At 44.8% G+C, this 27,185-nt stretch overlaps 1 protein-coding gene across 1 annotated transcript in view; it reads right to left on the minus strand.

Annotated features, from left to right (window-relative positions):
- The window catches only part of TTI1 (TELO2 interacting protein 1), a 209,776-nt gene that overhangs the window by 43,115 nt on the left and 139,476 nt on the right, over positions 1-27,185 (minus strand). Inside the window, exon 7 of the mRNA XM_078652116.1 lies at positions 17,594-17,681. Coding sequence (XP_078508242.1) covers positions 17,594-17,681 — 88 coding nt within the window. The remainder of the gene's footprint in view (positions 1-17,593; positions 17,682-27,185) is intronic.

Genomic DNA, 27,185 nt, shown 5'->3' on the forward strand with positions numbered 1-27,185 from the left:
GATCAGGAGATCAAGAGCAGGAGGTCGCTCGTTCTCCTTTAATGTGGCCAAATTGTGGAATGCCCTTCCCCTTTATCTAAGATCTAATTCTGACCTGCCCTCCTTTCGTAAACAATTAAAAACGTTCCTGTTAAAGAAATAGAGCTCTCCCTCGGCCCATGGGCCCCCGTAGGCAGCACCTTGGTCTCAGCGCTTGGACGCCTCAGGGCAGCTATTCGCGCTTTACAAAATTCATTTTCATTTCATTTCACTAACCCTCACACAATAATACCAGTATTTTTAGAGTGAGTTGTACCACAGGCCTTCCATTTCTAGGCGCTATGTTTCCTATCAAACTGTGAGCTCACACTTCACATCCAGATTTCGCTTTCTGAATTACCTTTCCAGGGCTTAAGAAGTGTAACAGACGCTTCAGTTTCATCCTATTACAACGATGTGCAAACTGCAGACCTGTTCACATATCCCTTCAGTGCACAAAAAAGTGTCATTTGTCAAATGTAACTAATTACAGGGACATAGTTGCTCTGCTCCACTCGTGCGTTGCTGAAAGTGTCACACCTAAGACACTGAAATGCCACATATAATCAAACTGAAAACATACAAATGTCACACATGATCGATCACAATGTAAACTTGCCAGCTACGCTGAACCCGTTTTACACTTGAACTCTGAACCCTTCCTTCCCAACAAGTTAGTGTGCTCCCCCCGCAACGTTTCAACTGGGGGCGCTGCGCCCAGATGTGGGGGCGGATGTGGGTGGAGAATAAACGCGCAGGATCAAGTCTGGGGCAGTCATATGACTTTATTTAGACATGCCGCATCTAAAACAAGTTTTCATGAACAGCTGTACAATACTGCCATCTGCCGGTAATCCGCCCCCTTTATGTACCCAGTTTCTAACACTTGTATTCTGTGCAAGAACATTTAATCTTTTTACAGACCCAGCACGAGTTCAAAATGATATTATTTATTAAGTGTATTAAAAAAAATTACATTGTTTAATGGAGTGGATATATTGTAAGGGCTGCTTATGGGGCAGAGCCTTAAGATATGAAACAGCCAACGTTTGCCGAACTGGAGTAGCCAGTTGCTTCAGTATTGGAAGATGGTTCTGTATGAACACTTTCCAAAGGATGGTTAATTCGAGATGACCTCACTAGTACGAATAGATTCGACATCTTCTAAATTGTATTGTGAATAATACCCCAAATGCCAAGAGTTTGATTAATAATTGCAATATTAACCAAGGAAGAGGGGTTCTCTTCCTCACTGACTAGCAAAATGTATTTTCTTCACGGTACTAATTAGGTGGACTCTTACTTCAACTAAGGTTAGAAGGCGCCATTTTAACCTCAGGTTTTCGAGCTAACAAGGGCAATGAAAAGCAGGGGCTAATTTAACCCAATGGGATGCATTCGAGATAGGGTTGCCAAACTGACCGGTTTTCTACCGGCGCCACCGGTATTTTAACGCTTCGGCCGGGACAAAAATAAGGAAATTCACCTAAAGCTGGTATTTTTAGCTTTTATCTTTACATACTTCAAACAGCGAATATACATATAAAGCACTTTGGGATGTGCTCCAGAGCTGCGTTAATAATGCCTGACTAATAAAAGTAAACATATCCGAAAAGTCAGGTTACAAATGAATACATACGATTTTGTTTACAGTCCTATTTAGTATCACCTCCAGGCCTTTGCAGACTCTTAAAACAAGATCAAACGACCGGTATTTTTCCCTTGGAGAGACGGCAACCCTAGTTGGAGAGTTAACTTTTTTCTAGCACTACACCAAAACATAAGAATGTAAGACATGCTAGAGCAGCTTCTGTGCTGAATTTCTACTATTTTTAGGTGGTGCATCACACACCCACCCAGTCATGCGCACTTCATGCGCACTTTCCTGTTCTTGCAGGCTGCATTACAGCGTGCATGGAGAACAAGCCTAGGCCCCCATTCTCTGGTTGAGTATCGAACCAGGATGCTCAAAACAAATCACAATGCTGTACTGCACCGTTGTTATTGGTCAGGGGAGCCTGGGTGCTACCCAGATTGGTCAGTGGGGCCTGCGTTCTGTTCATCGAGTTCCACGAGGAGAGCAGGAGCAGAGAAGCGGGACCCGGCGCATAGTTAAGTTTATACTTTTTAATGTTTCTTTAAAAACGAGCGACACCGCCTCGCGACCCACCTCGCCACCCGCGGGCCCTGCTGACGTTAAGTATTGTGATAACTTTAAAGCCACTTTACCAAGTCCAAAATGTTTATCATTCTGGGATTAGATATGCAATCTTTCAGAGAATTTATGGACAGTGGTGCATAAAAGTCTAAAGAGTGGCTAATTGTTATAAAAATTCGCAAATGGCTTCCTCTTTGATTTAGCCTAACTTGTTGACAGATATGTTTAAAGACTTGCCAACTCACTCGTTGTGACTGCGACACATGATATCGGCTCCCTTCACACAGTCACACAGTGGGGAGCCAATATGACACGGTGGCAGGGAGGATGAGCTGAAAACGATTGTAAACAGTGGAGCCCGTTTTTGGAGGCTTTGATTTGCCGATGTCCATTAACCCGTTTACCGCTGCGCAAATTCCGGAACACGGTGCGGGCGTTCTATTAGGTGGGCGGCCAATGGTCGTGCGCAGCACCAGGGAGGTAGTGCTCGTGTCGGCGAGCAAAAAGGGTATGAAAACACCCCATGACATCCGCACCAGCCGCAGCACATTTTTGTGTTTTTTTTGGAGGAGGGGTTGTAGGGATGGGGAGAGGGCAAATGCGCCTATTAGGTACTTCCGCTGCATGAGGCCCCATGCCCCACCTCACACTGTGAAATGTTTGTTTTAGTTGGTAGGTCTGTGTTTAAGGCAGGAATTTGTCAGTTGATACTAATATATTTTAGCATGTATTCATCAGAGTCTATTAAGAAATTACAGTGCTTCCATTCTGTATTGATGACACAATCACAGGGTTGCTCATCCATTCTTTAAAATTCCAACAACCTGTATGCCAGCCATTATTTACAGACCTAACTCGTTCTACAAAAAATTCTTGCGAATATAAGTATGAAGCCATCAAACAGATATGATTGTGATTGGTAATCGGACCTCAGGGACCACTACTGTGGAACTTCTGGGCTCATACTCAAATTTTCTTTTATCTGTAAATATAAAGTACCTACCGCTTATCATATTGATTCTCAAATACAGATCTTTATTTTCAAATGTACTCCCATGACCCGGTTTCCCCTCCACACAAACAAATATTGTATCTCCTGAAACATATTTCACCCAACCAACCTTTAAGTAAAGGTCTGGTCTGCAATATATAAAAGTACAAAATAAATAAGGAACTCATGTTGCTGGAACATATAACATATATTTCTGCGCAAGCTACAAGAAAACTTGGGGTTTAACTGCAAAGTTGCTGTGTTGTTTTGCTAATGCAGGTTTGAAACCAGGGCCTTTTTTACACAGAGTGCCTTGGCGGTGTATCAGGCTTGATCCTGCATTCCGTACCCCGATGCTCTTAGTATTACAGCAAGCCTGGCTGAAGACGGCTGAAATGCCAGAAACCTCTGGAAGCTTGTTTCCGGTCCAGGGAAGGCATGGCTTGGCAGTTCGGGCTGGACTGTTCCCATGAGGCACAGGGTCAGACTGATTTGCATATGGCCATGTCTGAACTGGGGTGGCAGAGTGGGCTAAAGAACAGTGATGGATTAAACCCAGATCTTTTGACTGGGTGTGAGTGTTTGATTGGTTCAGATGCGCCGTCCATCACCACCCACTTTTGTACCGCTTAGCATTACAGCAGGCATGCAGGTGCTTGTGCCGACCCTTTTGTAAAAGAGATCCCACCAGCGATACATGTGAGCTGCATGAACTCAAGGGGACATATCCTCATTTGCATGCACATGAGGCTCCATGCAAATGGGGAAGGGTTTAATTCTGCACCTCTGCCATATTACAGATGCAGGAGCAGAGGCACAGGAGCTGTCAGTGACTACTCTGACAATCTACTATGAATAGCAACTCTTAGAAGGAATGAAAAGTGGTCCCTTGGATCTCCCAGACATCACCCTTTCAGGCAGCTACCGTCACTCACTGCACCAGCCTGCAGAGGGATCTCTATCCCCCTTTGAAAGGCAGGTCAAGTTGTCACCTACAAAGTGAAAGATGGGCAGGCTGGCTCCAACAGCTGGCCCACCATTCACTAATACGCAGTCCCAACGCAAGCGCAAGCTCGCAGCCGTCAATTAACTTTAATGGTGTGCACCGTCCTAATCTGCACCTGGTGCACCACAGCCTAGACCAAGATAGAGTGCCCTCTACATAATCCTGGTGTTTAATAATGAGATGGAAAGTGTATGTGTTTTGTCATCAATGTCATAAGTGTTTTAAATGGATTAAAAAAACCTGTAGATGTTCCTAAGTTTGTAGTTGTCTAAACGGTGCAGCCTAGATGGAAAGCAATAGAGAGGTGAACGAGTGGAAAGAAACCGAGGGGTAAAATCACATTGTTTACAACTAGGTAAATGAACAGGTCTGTTATACTGAGAGCATGGCAGGTGATAATCCTGCTTAACTAGGGGTGTCTTCAGTTTTCTTTCTAATTTTACAGGAGGAACCAGCAGTTCTAATGTCAATGGGGATGTTGTTCGATATCCAGGGTGTGCAGATGGAGAAGGCCTACCTTTTGTTTTTCCCTTCTTACTATTTTTCGTCTACAGACTGGTGATACCCTGTCTCTGGTTGCGGTACTGTTCGCATGAGGTGGTCAATCTTTTGGCCGGTATGTCTTAGTATTGTTTCTGTTGGCCTTGTAGATGATGTCAAAGGTCTTGAAGAGGATACGAGCAAGGAGGGGACTGTCTGCTTTACATATCATTCTAAAATTATCCTCTCTCTATCACATCATACTTTGTGGCATGAAACATTTCAGGAGCCAACATTGGTTTATTCCTCATTGTGGTGTAGGGTAATTTAATGGGTTTTGTCTCACCCCTAATCCTAAATCTTTATTCCATACATTTTGAATGGGAACTAAGCAGGATCCAATTTCATCTGCTATATTTAGGCTGTGATTTAACGAGCTGGCTACTACATACACATAATCCTGTTCTCATTGGCCAGAAACTTATTGTACTCCAAAAGCGGTTCTTAGAGGTTGGTAATTATTACTATTTCAAGAAACTGGGACGAATGCAGCCAAAACAAACATTACATTATTTACTTGGGAAAGCAGTTGTAGGAAGGTGGATACCTGACTATGGTTACCCCAGATTTTTTGCCTTGTGTTTAGCTGGTTTTCGACTTAGTTGGCCTGGGACCCTGCTAATCAGGGCCCCAGGCTACCTGCTCTCTCTGTAAAATGGACTCCATGTACCCTAGGTACATAACTAATTGGATATTGAGTCACCTTATCAGCCCCTGTATAGTGTACTATAGGTACCCAGGGCATGGGTGCACCCAAGGCCTGCCAGGGGCTGCAGCATATCTTTTGCCACCCCTGGCTGGCCATCCAAACTGACACAACTGGCTGATCACTCAGCTGGGGCAAGGTTGTGTAATCACCCCTTGCTCAGGTATAGTATTCCTATATCTAACCTTATAATCTAGACACATATGCACCTATAAGTCACTCTTTTGGCAGGCCTTAACAATCCTGGAGGCAGAGTGCTTGGTTTTATGTGAGATGGTGCTCTAGCATGAGCTGAGCCTGTCTGCAGCTTTCGGAACCATGTCCTTATAGCTGTTCTAGGATATTGCCATACCATATACTCTTAAGTGCATTATAATCCTCGCGGTTATTGCTAACTTTGGTTTGGCTTTATCAAAACATGTCGTGTAAGGTGTCATACGCTTTGGAATACTACCCCCTCGCCAGTTCTGGCGACGGGGGTAGCATTCCACCCTTCTAGAGGGAGAAGACATGTTACTTTCCTTAATCCCGGTTAAAGTTAACCAGAGCCTCCGCATCACAAAATGGATGCTGCTGCCACAGACACAAGTCTGACCTCCTGCTGCTGGGAGCCCTTCCAGCGAGGGAGGCTTGGACAATAGGTTTCCTGTCACAGGGAAGTGCTAGCACCACCCCAGACAGGAGATAGTGGATTGGGGCAGGGAGGGCTGAATGAAACGAGACACTGCCTGGGGCACACAAGGTGTCCCATGCATAGTCCAGTTCAAACCGGTGCTGGGGCACTCCAGCCCCAGCTCTGGCGCAAAACTGGACAAAGGGAAAGGGGTGTAACCACCCCCTTCCTGGGTCCCACCCATAGGAGGGACCTAGCAGGTAATCTAGCCCCTTGATTTGGAATAAAGGTAGGAGCTGTGTCCTTAGACTTTAGATAATCCTGACTGACACTCCGATACGAAACTCTGGACCCTTCGACATCCTACTCGACGTAGAAGACTGAAGAATCTCCCTTGTGGTCAAGGAGTGACCACCCTGTGCAAGCAGGCACCATCAAGCGCTCAACGGTTTGCTTTGTTGTTGCTCCCGACGGAGCTTGAACGTCCGAGACCGACAAGAACCGGACTTCCAGACATCCAACTGCCCGATCCACAGCCACAGCAAAGCTGAGACCCGTGGATGCGACGAGAGAAAGCCAGCGAAGTGCTTTCTGTGCAGCTCCTGAGGCACCCTCGAAGCTGTGCATTGGGGATTGAGAAGCCCCATCCCGAGCATCCTTTGCACCGAAGATCACCTCTCCACACTCACCGAGTGCTGCGTGGGGCCCTTTTGCATTTTCCTGCTCGACGCGTCTGTCCGGTCACTTGCCCGTTGGCTAGTGGCCTCTGTGAGGACGAACCTTCGAATTTTCAACGCTGGTCTGGTTGCTCCAGACTGGCCCTTGCTCAGCAATTATAAAATCTCAACCGAGATGGACAGTAGATCATACTCTATTTCTGGACCCAAAAATAAGGGAAGAATTGAGCATAACCTCAGCCAATTTCTTTCGGGTTTGAAAAAGCGGATGACCTACATATGTTCCAAGGCTGCCCGCGACTGGAATTTTTCTGGCAGGAAGTAGGTAATATGCTATGTCGGATATTGGGAAATCACCTAAAAGTAAGTACAACACTAATTATTTTTGGGATATGTACCAAGTTTAATGTAAGTGATGAATGGTTGACCAAAAAACAAGAAAATCTGCTATTTGTATTGATACTCCTCGCAAGAAGAGAAATATGCCTAAACTGGGTTAAACCAGTACCACCTTTATATGAGGATTGGCTAAACTCTATAATTACGACAAATAAACTAGATAGGAAAGGAAAATACTCCAAATAAATTTAACTTCTGGGAGATTTGGGAAAATTACTATACTAGTAACACGTAAGGTAACGAGGGAACTTGACAAAGAACCAATATGTCCGATGATTAAAGCGGTGACAATAATTCAGTCGTGAATAATTCCCGCCGAGTGACCAGGATGGCCAGCTCTAACCCAACCGCTAAGAATTATTGAATATGGTAAAGGATATAGGAGGATAAAACACGACAGATCCACCAAAGGGATACTCTTTGTGGCCAGCACAGTAAGGAAAATAAAAAGAGTGAAGGAATAAAAAGTGGAGGTCTTAAAGTTCCCCTATGTACTCCTTATACGATCATGCGCAAAATTAGGATATTAAAAATAAATTAAAAAAAGACTGCTTTTGTCCATGCTACTACTAGGATAGCTAGTCTATAAGGTTGACTTTACAACCATCAGCATAAGGGTTGTTTGGACTGGTACATGGTGTTCACTAGAATAGTGAACATCATAAACCAGGCCAACTTCTCACAGCAGTCAGCTTAGAATCAACGGCATTTTGAAGCACTGTCACTAAAGTTGCAAATGCCTCATTTTGAATTTCAATCAAAGTCTTTAATCAAATATGCTTAAGGACTGAAAACATTCAACCAACATCAGAGGGGATATATCCTTGCAATCATATTAAAAGCATGAAATTGCATAATCACTTTGATACTGCTTAATGGCACAGTAGCTACTAAATTAATCATTAAGCTCCCAGATAGATATTATCTGTCTTCCTGCCACCCCAAAAAACATAACACCCCACATTAGAATGATCTGGGAGAGAATATTTGTACCTCGGTGGTCAAGCCTCCCTTGAAATATTGAGAATTGGACAATATTTAGGGTGAACCACAATGATATCGGTCTGAGACTCTTAATAATATCCTGCATCAGAAATCTGTATGATTTTAATTTATGGACTGGCACAGACTGGAAATAGAAAGTAGAGGAACCGAACTGCCGGCCATGTGAATCTGCTCCAGAAAATAAAATTAATCTATCCCTCCTTGTTTGACCTAATTTATTATATTGTCATAGAAAATGCAATTCTTATCAAATGTAACACGAAACGCGTAAGGCAAAACAAATTGAAATCTGCTTGCAAGTGTGAATTGTCAACGGCAACCAGAGGGGGGCCCGCTGTAGTGTGCGTCCTACGAAGCTCCAGGGCATTTGTTTATGACTATTACCACACGGCGGCCCCGCCGTGGTAGGACAGCACCATCTTTGAAAGAAAAAGAGGCTGTGGTCGGAAACAATTCCAGCCTGATACAGCGCAGCGAGCCAGACTAATGGATTTCACACGCGCATCCAGAACCCTACAATGGGAAATTAAATGCTTTCATCTAATACATGTGAGTGACACCCACTAAAGGGAGACAGCGTGATGCTTTGTTACTCTTCGGCACTCGTAATACCAGCATGCACTTTGTTGTTACGAGGAGAAAGAACGTCCTACCAATGGCCAAGACCCAATCAGAACTGTGCAAAAGCCTGATAAAAGAAGAGTAATGCGCCACTCATGTGTAACTAGCTGCCTCTGATGAGAGACGAGAGGTCTCGAAACGCGTAAGGCAAAACTAATTGAAATCTGCTTGCAAGTGTGAATTGTCAACAGCAACCAGAGGGGGGCCCGCTGTAGTGTGCGTCCTACGAAGCTCCAGGGCATTTGTTTATGAATATATATATATATATATATATATATATATATATATATATATATATATATATATATATATATATATATATATATATAAATCACCAACACTTATCCGTCAGGAAAGTACGTAACCGACACACCAGGAGTTGCTGTGCTCAGAAGTTTATTTTTGGCAGCAAAACAAACAACGCGTTTCACCTCACGGCTTGCTCACGTTTGTTGTGAACTCCGATCCCTAGTCCTTTTACATTCTCAATTTATAAACATAAACATAGGACTTTGATATCCACACCCATAAGTGAAAAAATATAAAGTTAACGGACATTTTGGAACAGGAATCGCCATCGGTATACATCATTTTCATTATATATGTTTGTGACAGCATTTATACTTCTAGTTCAACATATGGTCAGAAGGAATATTATAATCACAAAAGTAACGTGTGGTCATTGTCGGGAGCATGTGTGCAGTATCGCCCAAGTGGGCATAAAACACGCTATTTACAAATCGACTAGTCCCTTTATCAGTCATGACAGTTAGTTAGCACTGACTGGTTGTTTTTATCCGAACCATAAAATTATTTAGTTCTTATGTTTAGGCATTGTTCATGTTTTCGCAAAAAATATAGTAATTATACATTCGATTCCCAGGGGGGCAACTGACAAACATATGTAAAATACATATATAGAAAAACAACCACAAAGATTTTTCACATATCAAGGGAGTTTTACAAGATTTGAAGAAACTGAGACAGGAACGTATGCCCAATAGAAATAAGAACTTAACATTTGCACAGTATACTGCAATTAAAAGTTTGAAAGAAGATGAAAATATTGTGATCCGCCACGCGGACAAGGGGGGTAACGTTGTTGTTGATTATAATATTCCTTCTGACCATATGTTGAACTAGAAGTATAAATGCTGTCACAAACATATATAATGAAAATGATGTATACCGATGGCGATTCCTGTTCCAAAATGTCCGTTAACTTTATATTTTTTCACTTATGGGTGTGGATATCAAAGTCCTATGTTTATGTTTATAAATTGAGAATGTAAAAGGACTAGGGATCGGAGTTCACAACAAACGTGAGCAAGCCGTGAGGTGAAACGCGTTGTTTGTTTTGCTGCCAAAAATAAACTTCTGAGCACAGCAACTCCTGGTGTGTCGGTTACGTACTTTCCTGACGGATAAGTGTTGGTGATTTATATTTGGGCTTCCGGAACCCCAAACCGACCCACTCGTGAGCAGGCACTGGCTACTACCGGGATTTCGAGTTACGTTGTTTATTATTGCTGGTCCGCTCCCCCTTTTCGACCTAAACACCTGGAACACGTCCTGCAAGAGGCGCGAAGCGAAGAATCTGTAACCGCGCTTCGTTACTGCAGTTTAAAGAACTAATTTTGCAACAGTGAAAGGACGTCATACGGTGAAAGGAATTCTGGTCCTGGAAGTCCGTAATTGCTGTAAAGCCTGATGCGGAAACCCGAGCATCAACACTAGACTACGAGGTACGTGAGTGTACCGTGGGCAAGCGAGTGACCTGGACGGAGGTCCTGAGTGCCCGCACTGCCTTCGGTTTCCAGAGCGCGAAGTGGCATGGTGGCGGTGTCTTGAACAGTACGCAAGGGCCGATAAAGCGATTTTCTGGCACAGGACGCGTCAGAAGGGGTTGAGACTGATTGTTGAGCGGAGGAGGCGTCCTCCCATATCGGCAGGAGTTGCGATAAATTAATAAGTGCGCTAATAATAGAAATGGCAGCAATGGACTCAAGACGTAAAGCGGCAGCAGACAAGCTGTTTTTCGTGCAAAGTGGAACAACTAATGATCCTAAAATCCAAGCAGCAAGTATGAGTAAAGAGGCACAAATACAAATACTCCTTGTAAAATTAGAGAAATTGAACAGAAAAGAGCTTGGTAAATGGTGGGAAGCAGAATCCCTGCAGAGATACATTGATGCAGGACGGGTGCCGCGAGGCCTGAGAAATTTCACTGTCCCGACGTTTGAGGATCCTGATCCGGAAATGTTAGATGAGTGGTCAAGTAATACTGTGGCATGTTCAATGACCATGATGCGCATTCTTGTTAAATATGCGATAAAGGATCGTAAGAAATTACTAGAACAAATTGAAAAACTAATTGCTGAAATAATTCCTCTAACTGGGCAGGATGCCTTTAATGAATACACTAAAAATCTAGAAGTGAAAATGCACAAATTAGAGGAAGAGATAACAGCAAAGAAACAGAGAAAATTCCTACGGGACTACAGAGATTATCAGGCGGGACGTACCCTGACCTTTCACCGGAAGTACGATCATTTGTACGACAAAACTACCCTGAAAGTGAACAAAAATACGCTATTGACGGCACAGGTGGAACCAGAAGAAAGTGATATTTCGGATGGCAGCATGCAAGATCTTTCTACCGCTGGATTGAACCAGAGTGCAACAGATGATCAAGAGGAAATGAGGAAGCGTTTTTTATTACAATTTCAAGTGATAAATCAGGGACGGACAGACCAACATCAAGATCAAGGAAATCAAAGAGGGCGAGGCAGGGGAAATCGGGGAAGACCGAAAGGAACAAAAAAGCAAAATCCAGACAACAGCGCCGCAAAGCAGCCCGTGGGAATGGCAACAAGGGGCAACAAGAAACCACAATGACGGTAATAAACTTATCTAATAGACCTTTGAATGTGCATGAACATGAAGTTCTCTCGTTGGGACTATCCTTCTGTCCAAGTAGTAACTTTGATTTTGCCCAAACGAGGATAGATTTGTTTTACTTCGCAAGGAAGTTAAAATTAAAAAAATGGTTTGAAACTCATCCTCCCAGGCCCCCTCAAGTGACGGGGGATATTAGTATGAATAACTTGGATGTAAATGACATGGAATTAATGGAAGTGATTTCTTCAGGCAGAATTGACAGCAATGATTTTCTTAATGATAATGAAGTTGATACCAACTTAAATCCAGGAAGTGATTTTAAGGTGAAATCTAAATTTATTCCACAGATTGTGTGTGAGGCTGTGGAGGTGTTTGAAAAGGGAGTTTTACAAGATTTGAAGAAACTGAGACAGGAACGTATGCCCAATAGAAATAAGAACTTAACATTTGCACAGTATACTGCAATTAAAAGTTTGAAAGAAGATGAAAATATTGTGATCCGCCACGCGGACAAGGGGGGTAACGTTGTTGTTTTGGAAAAAGAGAAATATCTGAGAGAAGGACATAGACAGCTAGAAGATGTTAACTGCTATGAGGCAAGTTCTTTCTCTGATGTGAGATTAACAAAAGATCTGTTTGAAGACAAAATACAGAACTTCAGGGATAAGGGGTTGCTTACCTGGGAAGAATATTTGTTTTTAAAATGTGATCACCCCAGAACTCCAATCTTGTATTTACTCCCCAAAATACACAAAAATGCCACTGATCCACCAGGGAGACCTATAGTGTCATCAATAGGTTCACTCCTTGAAAACACTTCCCAATACATCGACTACTACCTACGTCCCTTTGTAATGGCCTTACCAACGTACCTTAAGGACACCACCCATTTCCTTAAGAGTATCGAGGGTATTGTTTGGGAACCTACTTACATTCTGATTACTCTTGATGTCAACAGCTTATATACTTGTATCAAGCACGATTTGGGTATACGGGCTGTTGATCACTTCCTAAAATCCAGATCGATTGCGTTTTTGGAACACTCTAAGATGTTGCTGGAATTAATTGAATTTTGTTTACATCACAACTTTTTTGTCTTTGATGAGTTGGTATATCGTCAGTCACAGGGCACGGCGATGGGCACCTGCTTTGCCCCCAGCTACGCCAACCTCTTTATGGGCTGGTGGGAGGAGCAGGTGTCCAGCCAGATCGCAGAGTTTAACAGCAAAGTTGTCCTGTGGCTGAGATATATCGACGATATCTTTTTGATCTGGAATGGCACTGAAGAATCAGTGACAAGATTTGTATGCCAGCTTAACACCAATGAAATGAACTTGAGATTCACTGCACATATACACAGATCAGAAATTGAATTTTTGGACACTAAGGTTAGCATCAAGGGAACAGCTATGATGACCAGCCTTCATAGGAAGTCAACAGCTGGTAACAGTTTACTGAATGCGAGAAGTGCCCATCCAAGAAACCTTATTAACAGCATCCCCTATGGGGAATTGCTCCGTGCTAAACGGAATTGTAGTACCGATGAAGCGTTTGCAGACGAACAAGTGACAATGATCAAACGTTTCAAAGAACGTGGGTACAGTAACAAAACCATACAGGGGGCCGTGAAAAGAGTAGAAACGAAAGAGAGAAATGAATTGTTAAACACAAACAGAGTCGTTGAAACTACTTCCAACATTAGATTCATCACCACATTTTCAGGGCAGGCTATGGCAGTGAAAACAATTTTGAATAAACATTGGCATGTGCTACTAACCGATCAACACCTGAAACCCCACCTGAACGATAATCCACAGGTTACGTTCAGGAAGAGCAAATCCCTGAGAGATGAACTTAGTCCCAATTGTGTGACCAGTAACACCATCCCCAAAGATATTTCAGGCTTCAGATGCTGTAGATCATGCAAGGCTTGTAAAAACAGTTTTAACTGTAAAGAAGTGACGGTACCAGGAACAGGAAGAGTATTCTCCATACAGAAAACAGTAACATGCAACACTATGTACTGTGTTTACCTACTCATTTGTCCATGCGACAAATGGTATATAGGGAGTACCACTTTGAAAGCAAAGGAAAGGGTATTGCAACACCTTAGGGCCATTAGGAACCATAACATCCAATATCCTGTGGCCAGACACTTCTTTAAATATCATTTTCAGGATGAGAGCCTGTTGAGAATGGTAGTACTTGATAAAGTGGATTTAGGAATACGTGGGGGTGACAGAACCACATGCCTTCGCAAAATGGAATCAAAATATATTATTGACTTCGAAACCACATTTCCGCAAGGTTTGAATAACCATGAGGAGCTTTCTGTTCATTTGGAGAAATGAAATGTTAAAACAGTAATGGATTTGATAATTTGCTAGAATATTTGGAAACAGTAGTAGCTGGACAGCTTTATCGTCTTTCTTTCAAAATTGTACATATATGTTTTTAATTTTCAGAATCTATTTTCTACAATTATGGACGTTTGGGACAAATACATACAGAGACGCCAGTGAGACCATTGGGTGTGACATGGAAGATATCTTTCTTTATTTGTGACTTTAACATAATCTATTGAATTGGAAGTGATCAGGAGAATGAGGCCAATTGTAAATAATATTCTATGGGTCATCAATATGAGAAGATATGATAAACCAAGTGGTTATATTCTCTAATCAGACAGAGACAGGTGCCTTATGCCCACTTGGGCTTGATATGTGAAAAATCTTTGTGGTTGTTTTTCTATATATGTATTTTACATATGTTTGTCAGTTGCCCCCCTGGGAATCGAATGTATAATTACTATATTTTTTGCGAAAACATGAACAATGCCTAAACATAAGAACTAAATAATTTTATGGTTCGGATAAAAACAACCAGTCAGTGCTAACTAACTGTCATGACTGATAAAGGGACTAGTCGATTTGTAAATAGCGTGTTTTATGCCCACTTGGGCGATACTGCACACATGCTCCCGACAATGACCACACGTTACTTTTGTGATTATAATATTCCTTCTGACCATATGTTGAACTAGAAGTATAAATGCTGTCACAAACATATATAATGAAAATGATGTATACCGATGGCGATTCCTGTTCCAAAATGTCCGTTAACTTTATATTTTTTCACTTATGGGTGTGGATATCAAAGTCCTATGTTTATGTTTATAAATTGAGAATGTAAAAGGACTAGGGATCGGAGTTCACAACAAACGTGAGCAAGCCGTGAGGTGAAACGCGTTGTTTGTTTTGCTGCCAAAAATAAACTTCTGAGCACAGCAACTCCTGGTGTGTCGGTTACGTACTTTCCTGACGGATAAGTGTTGGTGATTTATATTTGGGCTTCCGGAACCCCAAACCGACCCACTCGTGAGCAGGCACTGGCTACTACCGGGATTTCGAGTTACGATATATATATATATATACACACACACACATATATATATATATATATATATATATATATATATATATATATATATATAAACAAAGAATCTACTGTATTAAAGGGGTCCTAACACTAGGCCCTGGCAAAAAAAGTCACATTCATTGAACCGGCACAAAATGTTTTAAAGGAAAATGGCGTTTATAATTAATTAAAATGTTAATCTTTGAAAATGTATAGCTCCAGCCTTCTCATGCTGTTACTCTGCTGTAAAACAAGGGTGTCCAAGGTTGGTCCAGGAGGGTTGAATCCATACCCAATTAACTAAATATCCAAAATATGAGCTTCTTTGAGGCACAACGAATATTTCCGATGCTACTTTACTGTAGTTGTAGTTCTAATGACGACAGGTCTGGATAGAAAGTGACAGAAGGTCCAGAGTACACCTGGCAAGTGTTCATGGAGGGTTGACAATGGACTGGAGAAAAGCTGTGCTTGATCCTCTTCAAGAACCGGCTCTGAAACTGGATCTAGTTGAAGCTTGCCTACCTATGAAGATCTTTTTCTGTACCAGCACCATGGTAAATAGATTATAAGTAAGGCTTCTGGTTTTCTGTTTTTACTGATTTTTACAGATAAATACAGACAGAAAACAATGTGTTTCCTGTCTGTATTTATTTTAAAAGCGGAAAAAATACAGAAAAGTATGCTTCTGGTGAGATACTCTCCATGCTGTATTTCATAAATTCCAGGCAAAAGCTGAGCAGATAGACAGCATGGAGACTTAAAAAAAGGGATGAGATTTCCCAAAATACAGCCATATGTAAACAAATATTTGTAGTATAGCCCCTTCGCTGCGGGGGTTATTCCCCCACTGTGCTGGGGGGGGCGCGCACAGGGCCCCCATGCTTATGACGAGCTCAGCTCGTCATGAGCTACGTCTCTCCGGTGCTCATGACGAGCTGAGCTCGTCACAGGTGTATTGGCTCCCGTGGAACGCTCAGCACAGCAGGGGAATTCTCCCCGCACCTGAGCGTTCCACGGGCCATGACGAGCTCAGCTCGTCATGTGCACCGGAGCGCCGTGGCTCATGACGAGCTCAGCTGGTCATGAGCGTCCAAGGTGATAATGCTAATATGTACTTGTGAGTGTAGTCTTCTAATATAATTGCTGCTTAATTTGCTAAAATGTGAAAGCATCCATGTATGAGTGCACGTCCAGAAGTTAAATAAACGTGGAAATTTACCATTTTAAAGCCCCATTTAGTCTCAAAACACAAAATAAAAGTGGGTAAATACCACTAGATGGTGAGAAAATAAATATGGATAAATAGAGAGAGAAATGTTAAAAAAAGAAATACCATAAAACTGGGAGCCCTAATCATAAGGCACGATGACGTGTTGCGACTGGAATACGTTTTGGAATGCCTTGCCCAGTAATGGCATAAATCTAGAATACCATAATTGTACTAGCACTGGTGAGTATTGGAAGCCCCAACCTAAAGTACATGGTCACTGGTGAAATCCTTGAGAATTTAATTCCTAAGGTAATGCCCATCACCAAATGAGCAGAAGGGACAAGAGATGACAGTACACCAATGCCAGAAGCAATAGGAACTCAAGGGGCAGCTTGAGCACAGACTCCCAAAGATAACACATTCTTTGGGACTCAAGGTGCATGTCAAACAGATAATCAGAAACAGCAGCCTTAAAAGAAAGTGCAAAAGAAACACCTCAGCACCAAAACATGCTAAGAGAATCAAGGGTGTTATGGTCACGGACGGAGTAAAGATATTATAGCGTCAATGTTGGTATGACAGATGGTGCTTTTACAACACATAGTGAAAACCAGATAGGCCTTCTCTCCCTAAGATGCAAAAAAGGCTATATCACGCATTACCAATAGGAAGGTGGGAAATTGAGGATTTGGCTGCGAGGTAACGAAAACATAAAAAGCAGGACAGAAACATATGAAATTTAATTCAGGCACTCCCCCAGCAATAATACACGGATAAACTGAAATCACAACAGGCAAACCAGAGGCAGCATCAGAAACAGGTAAGTGGTACACAGGACGCACAATAAAGAAGAAGACAGAATTATGATATACTGAATGGGTGATTGGGTGAAAGGCATTGGTCAGTGGAGAACAAAGGACACAGATCAACATTGTCAGACACATAAATCCTTCACATTTGGCAGGGGAGTTAAAAAATGTTTTTTAAAAAAAGAGAGAATGAACAAAAGTTAGGTAAAGGTCAGCCGTGAGGAAGAAATGGGACTCCAGTGTTGTTGAAATGACTGATCGCGCAACTTCGAACAATGGAAAACTCCCAAGTTGATGTCAACAGAACACTCACTCTAGGGCATTGGACACTCAAGCAAATTGCTGAAACAATAGAGATCCATGTATGAACTGTAGAGGACTACACAATCATGCATATCTGCCTACAGGCCCTCATCTGGACTGTTCACATGCCAATGTCCTACGCCAGAGTCTGCCTTGCTGCAGACCCTACCTGTACATGTTCAGCATAAAAAGCCCAAGAAACTCTCCATTCTTTACCTTCGAGACGCCTCTTGTAACCGGGCAGGTTGCCGGGCGCTCAGATAGTTGATGCAGACATTAGCCACCTGATGCAGGTCACTCTCACCTGAAGAAACAATGAGAGGTAAAATGAATGCATTCATCGAATACCTGGCACAGCACACAAACGCCATTCAAAGGTTCAGTGAGGCAGTCACAAGTTCATGTGACGTGCCAGGATCCATTTTCCAGATCCATGCCAAGATGGTCCCTGCTGCTACCTACACTTCACGCAGGGGATTTTAACTCATAATTCAATTTCGGCACCTGAACAAGTCACAATCCTCAAAAGATGGAACAGTAATTGAATCTTTCAGCAAGCAGTATTTCCAGAACAGAATATGTATCCTGATTAGCCATTACAACTAGGAATAATGGACATTCTTCATTTGCACACAGTGGCCCTGTGTCATCTGACATATGTAGTATTGGAGGTGCTGAGGACTTGCACATCCCACTCCAAACTTTTACTCACTCAGCAGCAGTGCTTAATTTGAGCCGGTGAATTCCTGTGCTCGGCACCAGCCCATTTATTGTCAGCACCGGGGCTTGTGACAGTCTGCCACATGGTGGCGCTGTCTGGCAAATTTAGAGATGACCACAACAACAATTATTAATTCAATATACATTAAAAAAAAGTACTCTTACCTGCCGCCCAAGCCATTCTTATAGCCTTGGGGGCCTGAAATAGTCTGAATTGTCACACCTGTAGGAGTATGATGGTTAGTATTTGTGTTGTTACTATCATTGGCAGCATGGCAGGTGCAAGCTGCTGTGGCCTACTGACCAGAGCACTTAATATTATAATTTTTTTTACAAATTAAGCACTGTCTGAGCAGATGCACCGTGCACCAGCTGTTTTGAATACTGCACCTTGTGGAAATCCATCACAGTCTGGCAGACAGATTCACGTTCTTGCGTCACTAATCCCCAAATGCGCATGAGCACACTGTGCTACCACATTCCAAGATGCTACACACAATCTAAGCACATTTCTGCTCTATTTTCAATATTTATTGGCTCGAAAGTTGACATTGTAACTCATACAGTTTTTAACATCCAAACAATAACTTAATGATCTGATATAATGCTTTGAGTAACAAAATAGAAATTATAAGAGAAAAAAATGCTGGTTTTCAATATTTATTCGGATATGCATTTCAAAATGTACTATTCAGTGTCCAAATGACTTTTCTTTATGCTACACAGCCCAAGTGCTATTCATATGTTGCAGACCAATCTCAGAGTGAAACATATGGCAATGGTTATAATGTCAAAGACAACTCGTGGCATTGGTGCAAAAGTCCTTATCTATATTTCGCAGTGAGAATTCTCGAGCAGCATCAGAGAACATTAATCGGTGGAATCGTGGTTGTTGCTCAGAACAGAAACAAAAGAAAAAGTTACTTACCTGTGTTAGCAATCTTTCTGGTGGACATGCTTTCTACCTCTAGAATCCACACTAGGGGTGAGCTGTGAACTCTGCTCCGCCAGCAGAGTTTTGGCAACTCCATGCTCAACTGGGAGCGTGGAGTTTGACAAAAAACTCTGACTTCGCCAGGCGTGTAGCAGGGTCCCCCCCTACGGGTGGGGAGAGTGGCAGAGTTGCATTATGCAGAATTCCGTCGAATCAAAAGTCAGTAAAATTCCGCAGAGTTCCGTTCCGCCCTCGGCCAGTTAGTCTGAGCTGATCGGTGAAGCGTAACTGCATATTAACCCCTTCGCTGCTGGCAGGATTCCCTCGCTGTGCTGGGGGGCGGGGGGCGCGCACAGCGCCCGGTGCTCATGACGAGCTCAGCTCGTCATGAGCCACGGCGCTCCGGTGCTCATCACGAGCTGAGCTCGTCATGACCTCGCCCGTTTAATGGAACGCTCAGCACAGCAGGGGAATCAGCCCAGCGTGCGAGCGTTCCATTAAACGGGCGCGGTCATGACGAGCTCAGCTCGTCATGAGCACCGGAGCGCCGTGGCTCATGACGAGCTGAGCTCGTCATGAGCACAGGAGGGGTTAAAAGGTACCCCCTAAACTTAAATGCATGAAAGGTGGAGGGGGCACAGATAAGGCTGCTTATGGCACTCCCCAGGAATGGTCCCCAGGTGAGATCCGCCCAGGGCGGCAGTGCTTCCCTCCGAGTCGAGATTTGCTCCCAGCCTGGTGCCCAGCACCGGTGCGAGCCGCCTCCCTTCCTCCCAGCCTCCGACATTTACCTCTTCAAACAAATGACAACATCAAGACTGCTGTGTGCACTGCATCCTGGCCTGTCTGTTCTGCGAGTTCCTCACCCTCTGTAAAGTTGCTGGGACAAGCAGCCTTGTGCGGGGTCTGCACTCCGTGGGCCTGCTGCTGTGGAGAGGAGTTGGGGGATGACTGCAACAGCCCCTGCAACATAGACTGTGGGGTGGATGCAACGTTCAACCCTTTATACAAGGGGGGGCCAATAGGCCCCCACGCAAGCATGGCGGGACCCGGTCCCTCCCACAACCCGTCCCCTTCGGGGCCGCGTTCCTCGCCCCCTCGCCCCGGAGGTACTGGTGTGCTTCCGGGGCGAGGGGGCGGGGTCGCGGCGGCGAAGGGGTTAAGAGCCTGGGGAGCGCGGGAAGCGGCCTCTTTGTGCCCGCGCTCCCCGGGCTCGCTCCTCGCCCCACCGTGGGGCCGTTTAATTTTCTGTTTATTGTATTTCAGGTCCGGAATAATTGATCGGAGTTGTGAGGAGATTGATCGGAGTGGTGAAGAGAGTCAACCGGCGGATTTTTGGGGACTGAGTGCACGCTGAGGCAGCCTACGAGCCAAGACTGGACGGTTACTCACGGGGCTCCTGTCCGCTACGGCCTTCCCCCGTCCAGCCTCTAGGAGGCTGTAATACTGTTTCTTCTTTTTCCCACTGCAGGTCACAACGCATGGGGAATCACTGCCGGAACTTTAAGAGCCGGATCTGCGGGGTTGGAGTGAGCAGTGCGGACACCGGTCTTCGGGGGAGCAGCACAAGCAGTTTTTCTTTGGGTCCCGTCAGCCTCGCTAGGAGGCTGTTTTTTAATGTTGTGATTGCTTTTGCAGGCAGAGACATGGGAAAGGACCTGCAAGCGGCAGCGGGAAGAAGCCATTACGACGTAGCAAACAGCGAGGCGGATGGGTGGTCCGACAGACCGTGGGTTTGGATCGGCCAAGGACTGCGGAGGTGCATGGGCTGTGCACGTGGAGTCGCTATGCTTGGGGCAGCAACAGTGCAATCACGAGGTCGTCCACGCCAGGAATCCTGCAGTAGTCATGAGGGCCATCAAGGGGTGTTGACCAACGCCGAATGCGCCGTTCTCTCGTCCTCGACAGAAAGGTGAGTGTACAATATGCCACTGAAGCATTGTGGGACACGCCTATACATGGCTTGGCGCCGCGCAATTACTGTACTATGTATGGGGTTTAGCGGGTCGCTACAGCCACCGGGGCTGAAGTTATTTAGCATGATGGTGGAGCGAATGAGGTCCAAGTGTAGGGCCCAGGGTTCAATACCCGGCTTCGCCACAGCACGGTTTAATTTCGTGCGAAAGAGGGCAATGCGGGTAGCCCTGAAAAAATGCTTGTGTGGTGACCCGCAACGGGAGTTTAACTTTGTGGGCAATATTTAGGACACATGTATACGGTAAATGTGGTACATTTAACACTTAAACACCCCTCATGCCTTGCTTGGTATATAATGTATTTTGCAAGGATAACCCGGCATGACTGTGGCGTGGCGTGCTCACATCAGCCTTCCGGTTGTCCAGGGTCAGCAAAACTGAGTCCCATTACATTGGGTGCCGTTACCAAAATGTTATTCACAGCAGTTAGAAACGGCAGATGTGTGCATGAAGGGGAGCAGCCATGGGGCGCAATTGGTAGCGCGTTCGGCTGAGAACTGAATGGTTAGTAGTTCAAGCCCACATGGGGACGTGTTTAGTTATAAAAGTTTATGAAAAGAAATAATTGTTACCTTTGCAATCCGTTTTGAAAGCTTTGTTGTGGAGGCATTATCGTGCCTTCCTGGTCATGGATAGTTTAGAAACGGCAACACGCCTGCGCGCCAAAGTACGGATTAATGGAAATGTTATCGTTGGCATAACGTGTTCTAAAATATTGATGAAATAATTGGGGAATACAGCACGCCGTACATTCTGATTAAAGCTTGTTCAGCCCAAAATATAAAGAATTGAACAAATATGACACAGGGGAGAAAACGGCATGGACGGAGGGTGACAAAATAATGACATGATACTATCTCTGTATGGTACAGGGCTCTTGTCACGAGGACTTGCAGCAGATTCCATCTGCCTGCACGGACACCTGCCGAGGTTAAGAAAGATGGTCCCCTCGCGGTTTCACAGTTTCTTTGTGCGGAAAGGCGGCGCACAATCAGGAGAAAGGCAGCTGTTTAACACGTGGGATTGTCAGGAACATAATAGCCATTCTTGGTAACGCTCAAAAAACTTCTAAGGGGGTATTTGCATCACTTCATATTAAAGTAAATTAATTCGTTCTGATAGAACGCTGCTAGACACCAAAGAGTGACATGGCAGCTTTGTTAACTTGGTATTTGAGGGGATAAGTGAAATGTGCACAATATGTGCAGGTGAATACACAATATAATTGACAGTATAGCAACCGAGAGATATATTTGTGGACGCCAACAGTACAAAAAGATGTGTACATTATAGGGGGCAACAACTGCGGGTTCAGATATGGTTAGTACATGAATTGGATTTTGGGGTCCACTGAAACATTACAGTAGTAAAGTTGCTACGCCATATGGTGCACGGACGAAATCCCTTTAAATTGATAAATGCAATTCTGAACAGTGGCAATATAACATGAAGGGCAACGGTAAGATAACTGTATGAGAAGAATGGTTCTATCCCTGTCAGATGCATCTAGCGTGTTACCTAATAAAATGTGATCAGAGTAATTTGCCTGGTCAGCTATGCAACATTTGAGCGATCCATGACGTAAAAGGGGCCAGGTACCCTATTCATAATGATAAACGAATGATGGTTACTGCTTAATGATCTTATCAGCTATGTGCACAGCCATTATGCAGAAAAAGGGGTATGATGCATAGGGGTATGCCTTAATGCCAGGACAGGGCAAAGCGCGAAATGGTTCCTTACATCACCCGGGTGCGGGCGTTAAACACATTCCTTTATCGCCGTGATGCCCTGGCTACACATGCCTTTGGTGTTTCATCCTGGGCCTTTTTTAGTTGAGGTGCTCCAGGCAGTAGCAGTAGTTTATCCAAGCTATGGTTGCTGCTGATTTATCTTACACAAGGAACAGCCAGTGACATCAGTTAAAAAATTATGACACGCTAGAATTACTATCAGTCGTATCTGCTGAGGTGATAAGTTAGAACAATGGTGGTACCATTCGCGAATAGGTTAGACCTCTTTGCTTGGGAACTTCTGGGTGAGTAACGCGTATCTAAGGGTAGGGCTTGACGAGAAGCTGAAAGCCAGTTTCCCAGGTCCCACATTACTTCCAAGTCAAAGGAGAAAGCCAAACAGGGGAGTTATTTCATTGGGTAGGGAATCTACATCTGAGATACTACCTCTGGCAAGGAGCCCCCGATTTTGGTTTACAGTACTTACATTGTTGTTGGAAGTTATCCCCAGGATGCGCTGTAGCGAAATGTATTTAATATGTTACTGCTAATCTCAGAGATGCTGCCCATTTGGGCAAGAACACTTTAAACGATGATTAATCAGTTTGGTTGACCACATGGGGTTCAATGCTGTGACATTAGGATGACAATTGCTGTGCCCGTGTTTTCCTGTCTGACTCGGCGACAAGACAGTCGTGGTTGCTATTTATTTGGTAAATGGACAATGTAACCATAATTGCTGGGCGGGCACGGTAGTTGTGATCCCTGTTTAACACCCTCCTGGTACTAACCCCGCCACCCCACAATATTTCTTTCTGGGTGCGGGGATTGTGTTTCAGAACGTCCTCCCTGTTCATTAAATAATAGATCGTGTCTGGTTCAACAGGAGGGATCTCGGTATACAATATTGTGTGTCCGCTTCACCGGGGTATCCGCACACAGACCAAGCTAATGCTACCTACAACGTTAACATGGCAGAGTGGTCTATGTAATCAATATATCTATCGGTATTATTGACAATACTAGTTCAGGGTCACCTGTGGGCTTGCAGATTCAAGTTACATTGGCGTGCGTACTTGCCTAGGTGGTAGGCCCCGATTTGATTGTGCAGCACAAGTTGCTAGGCACAGGGCGGTTTAAGCCTGGTTGCAGGGGTAAAAAACCTTTGATGCCCCCGGAGCAAGGTCATGCTACTTGCAAACGTTAACATGGTCAAGTGCCTACGTAAGGTATATAGCTATCAGGAATAGTAACAATACTAGTTCTGGGCCACCTGTGTGTACTTGCGTGCCTACTCAACAGCATTTGGCACTGAATTCGTCCGCCCCCTGTTTTATTGCCTAATTGAGTCAGCCGTACCAAATATTAGCCTGGAGAGTGACATTCCATAGTATGCCTATTAGTTTCAGGTAAATATTCTGAGAAGACATATAGCAAGCAAAGGACTCACTATAGTAGAGTGGATCTCTATACTCTCTGATCTGCTGGTGCTCTTATATGGGCAGGGGGGTCGGACAGATTTGCATATGACCAGGGCTGAACGGGGGGAGGCAGAACGGGGGAATGACCGGTAACACATTAAACCCCGATCTGTTGAAACTAATGTTACTTCAGGATTTACGAGAGGTGGCGGTATACTAGGAATTGATTGGAAATTCACGTGGGGCAGCGGGAGGGCCACCTGTTGCACGCAGCCTGTTAAGGGAATGATGCCAGCTTTGTTATCATAACAATATTAGATATAGGTTGTGGTTGCCCCTTAGTTATATTACGCATTACCAGTGTCAGCCACGGTCGAAGCCAACAGACAGGCGCGAGGGGTTCGATACTGAGAAGACGTATATCTCATCAAGTCGTGGTTGGGTGGGGGCCAATACTATGCGTAAAGACTTGGATACGGCATTGGCGAACAGACTGTTCCTTGTAAACTGAGATCCTAATCATCCTTAAGGAGTCATGAGGGCGTTATGGTATGCACTGGGGACTACATGCTTTGTGTCACTGCACTACACACCGGGTAGTACTCGTTAAGGAAGGCCATGTTACAGGGCACTCTTCGTGACACTAATACAGTCACGCTACAGGGGACACAAACTGAGGCTATGCTCAACACTTAGTCGGAGGTGCTTGGGAGTATGCATCTGATACTAATCGGATCTCAAACGTGGCAAGGGATGGCAATGTAAGATTTTCACGTGTACAGCAGTTATTGCCAGAAACACTAATGGTTTGTGTTTATCTTTTTCACTTATGTATGGCCGGGTCCATGGTGGATATCTGGAGTGCTCCACATCACAACAGCTGCTACAGGTGGACAGCCCAAGGGATGCTGACGTCAGGTAGAGGATGGCAAACAACAACGCAAGTGTGATGGGCGAGCGATTAAAGGACTCAGGAGGTGCCAACACAGAGTTGATTGTTTCGGTGTGTAAGCCCTTATATGGGGCTGGCGGCAGCAATGTAGCAGGATGTGGCTTCACAAAAAATGGCAGTATTTGCCGTCACAGAAAAATGTATACCTTCAGTAACGGCGCCTGTGCACGCAGGGCCACCAGTGTCAGATATGCATAGATCACCAATTGGTAAGTGACAACGGTAGAGATGGGACAGTACACAAGGGTGTGCAGTCCTAGCCTCGGCAACCCCAGGAAGGATAGGCCTATGCAACGCCTCGTTTCCCCGGTTCAGGAAGTGGGGACTTCCATGGTAAAAGTAGTATCATACACTTAACACTTTCCAGGCGTAGTGGCTGGGTGTGGATGGTTAGCAGACTGTACAGTATACCAGTGGGAAGGGTAGAATGTTAGTACCAGGATACCCCCGGTCATAGCATCTGCAGGGAGCCTCGAGAGGCGGGCCCCCCACACCCTCATTCATGTTAGGACATGGGGTAACGGTGATAGGACACAGACGGCACCATAGGGGGGGCTCAGTTTCCCCCAGGCTGCACGTAAAAGGGGGGGGGGGACTAGGCGAGTGCAGGGAGTCACTCGGTGAAGAATCACTCGATAAAGAGGATCAACACTTGGTTTGAGAAACTATTTCATACACATTAAATCGCAGAATATCCCACAGGGGGTCATCGCAGGACCAAGTAGACTAACAGTCGGTTGATAATGAGGGGTTGACGTTTATTAGAGGCTCTACTCACAGGGTGGGGGGTCCAGTGGACAGAGTCGGGGATGCCCTAGGGATAGGGAATTAAATAGCAGGGGTAGAGGGTTTTTGGATTAGGAAGTTATGACCTTTCAGTGTAGGCGGTTTGGGGGGGGGCCAGATAGTCGGTTAACTACCTGGCCTGTGGCGGTAAGGTCATTAATCGGTGAGCAGCATTTTAAGGTCCTTACGGGGGGGGCGGACCCATTCACGAAAGGGGCCGCCCGCGGGAGGGGCCATTTGGTCTCTCTCAGAACTTCAGGGGCAGGAGATGGTCTCCATTAATTTAAAGGGTGCGGGGGAGGGAGTTTACGCTTTCCTCAGGCTGGTAGCCACCCCTCACAACACTATGACGTCATTAAGGTGCGCGAGTGTCTGGGCCCTCCTGTTATGGTTAAATGGAGTTCGGGGAGCGCACGTGGGTGTAACGTGCCCTGGGTTGCGCATGCGCATCTTCAACGCGAGAGCGCAGCTGTAAAAGGATCTGACACCGGTTGGCGACCTTGCCCTAGGCCTTTATTAAAGTTATTAAAAAGTTATTAAGTATTGGAAATATTAGAATGCAGTTTAATTTTCAGGATGATTAGATTACGTTAGGAGACACGCTGTATTAGCTATTTGTTAAGGTTAGCCCATCATACCATGTCGAAACGGATGTCAATCTAATATGCTGAAAAGTGTGCATTTTAATAATTATCAGAAATGTTTATTTGATTAAAATTTTTGATTTGTTTTTATATTTTAATAAATACGGCCAGGGGGGGGGCCCCGTACCCCCCCTTGACTTCCAAAGACCCCCATGTGTTGACTGGTTGAGTTGGGTAATTCAGTCAGTGTTCAAGGGGGGAGGTGGCCGGCAGTCCAAGACCATGATACAAGGGGGGGCCAATAGGCCCCCACGCAAGCATGGCGGGGCCCGGTCCCTCCCACAACCCGTCCCCTTCGGGGCCGCGTTCCTCGCCCCCTCGCCCCGGAGGTACTGGTGTGCTTCCGGGGCGAGGGGGCGGGGTCGCGGCGGCGAAGGGGTTAAGAGCCTGGGGAGCGCGGGAAGCGGCCTCTTTGTGCCCGCGCTCCCCGGGCTCGCTCCTCGCCCCACCGTGGGGCCGTTTAATTTTCCCCACCCTCCATCCCTTATTTAGCAGACCTTGGGGCTTGGTAAATGGTGAGTATCAGGTTTTGTCAATGTGCCAGAACATAGATGTAAGGGGGACTTGATCCAGTAGGCCTGGAATTTCCTGTATACTGGAAGGAAGTACAGAATTTAAACGTTGGTGCAGTGCCGTGATTTT

The sequence above is a fragment of the Lissotriton helveticus genome, chromosome 7 (genome assembly GCF_964261635.1).
Source record: "Lissotriton helveticus chromosome 7, aLisHel1.1, whole genome shotgun sequence".
Lineage (NCBI taxonomy): Eukaryota > Metazoa > Chordata > Amphibia > Caudata > Salamandridae > Lissotriton > Lissotriton helveticus.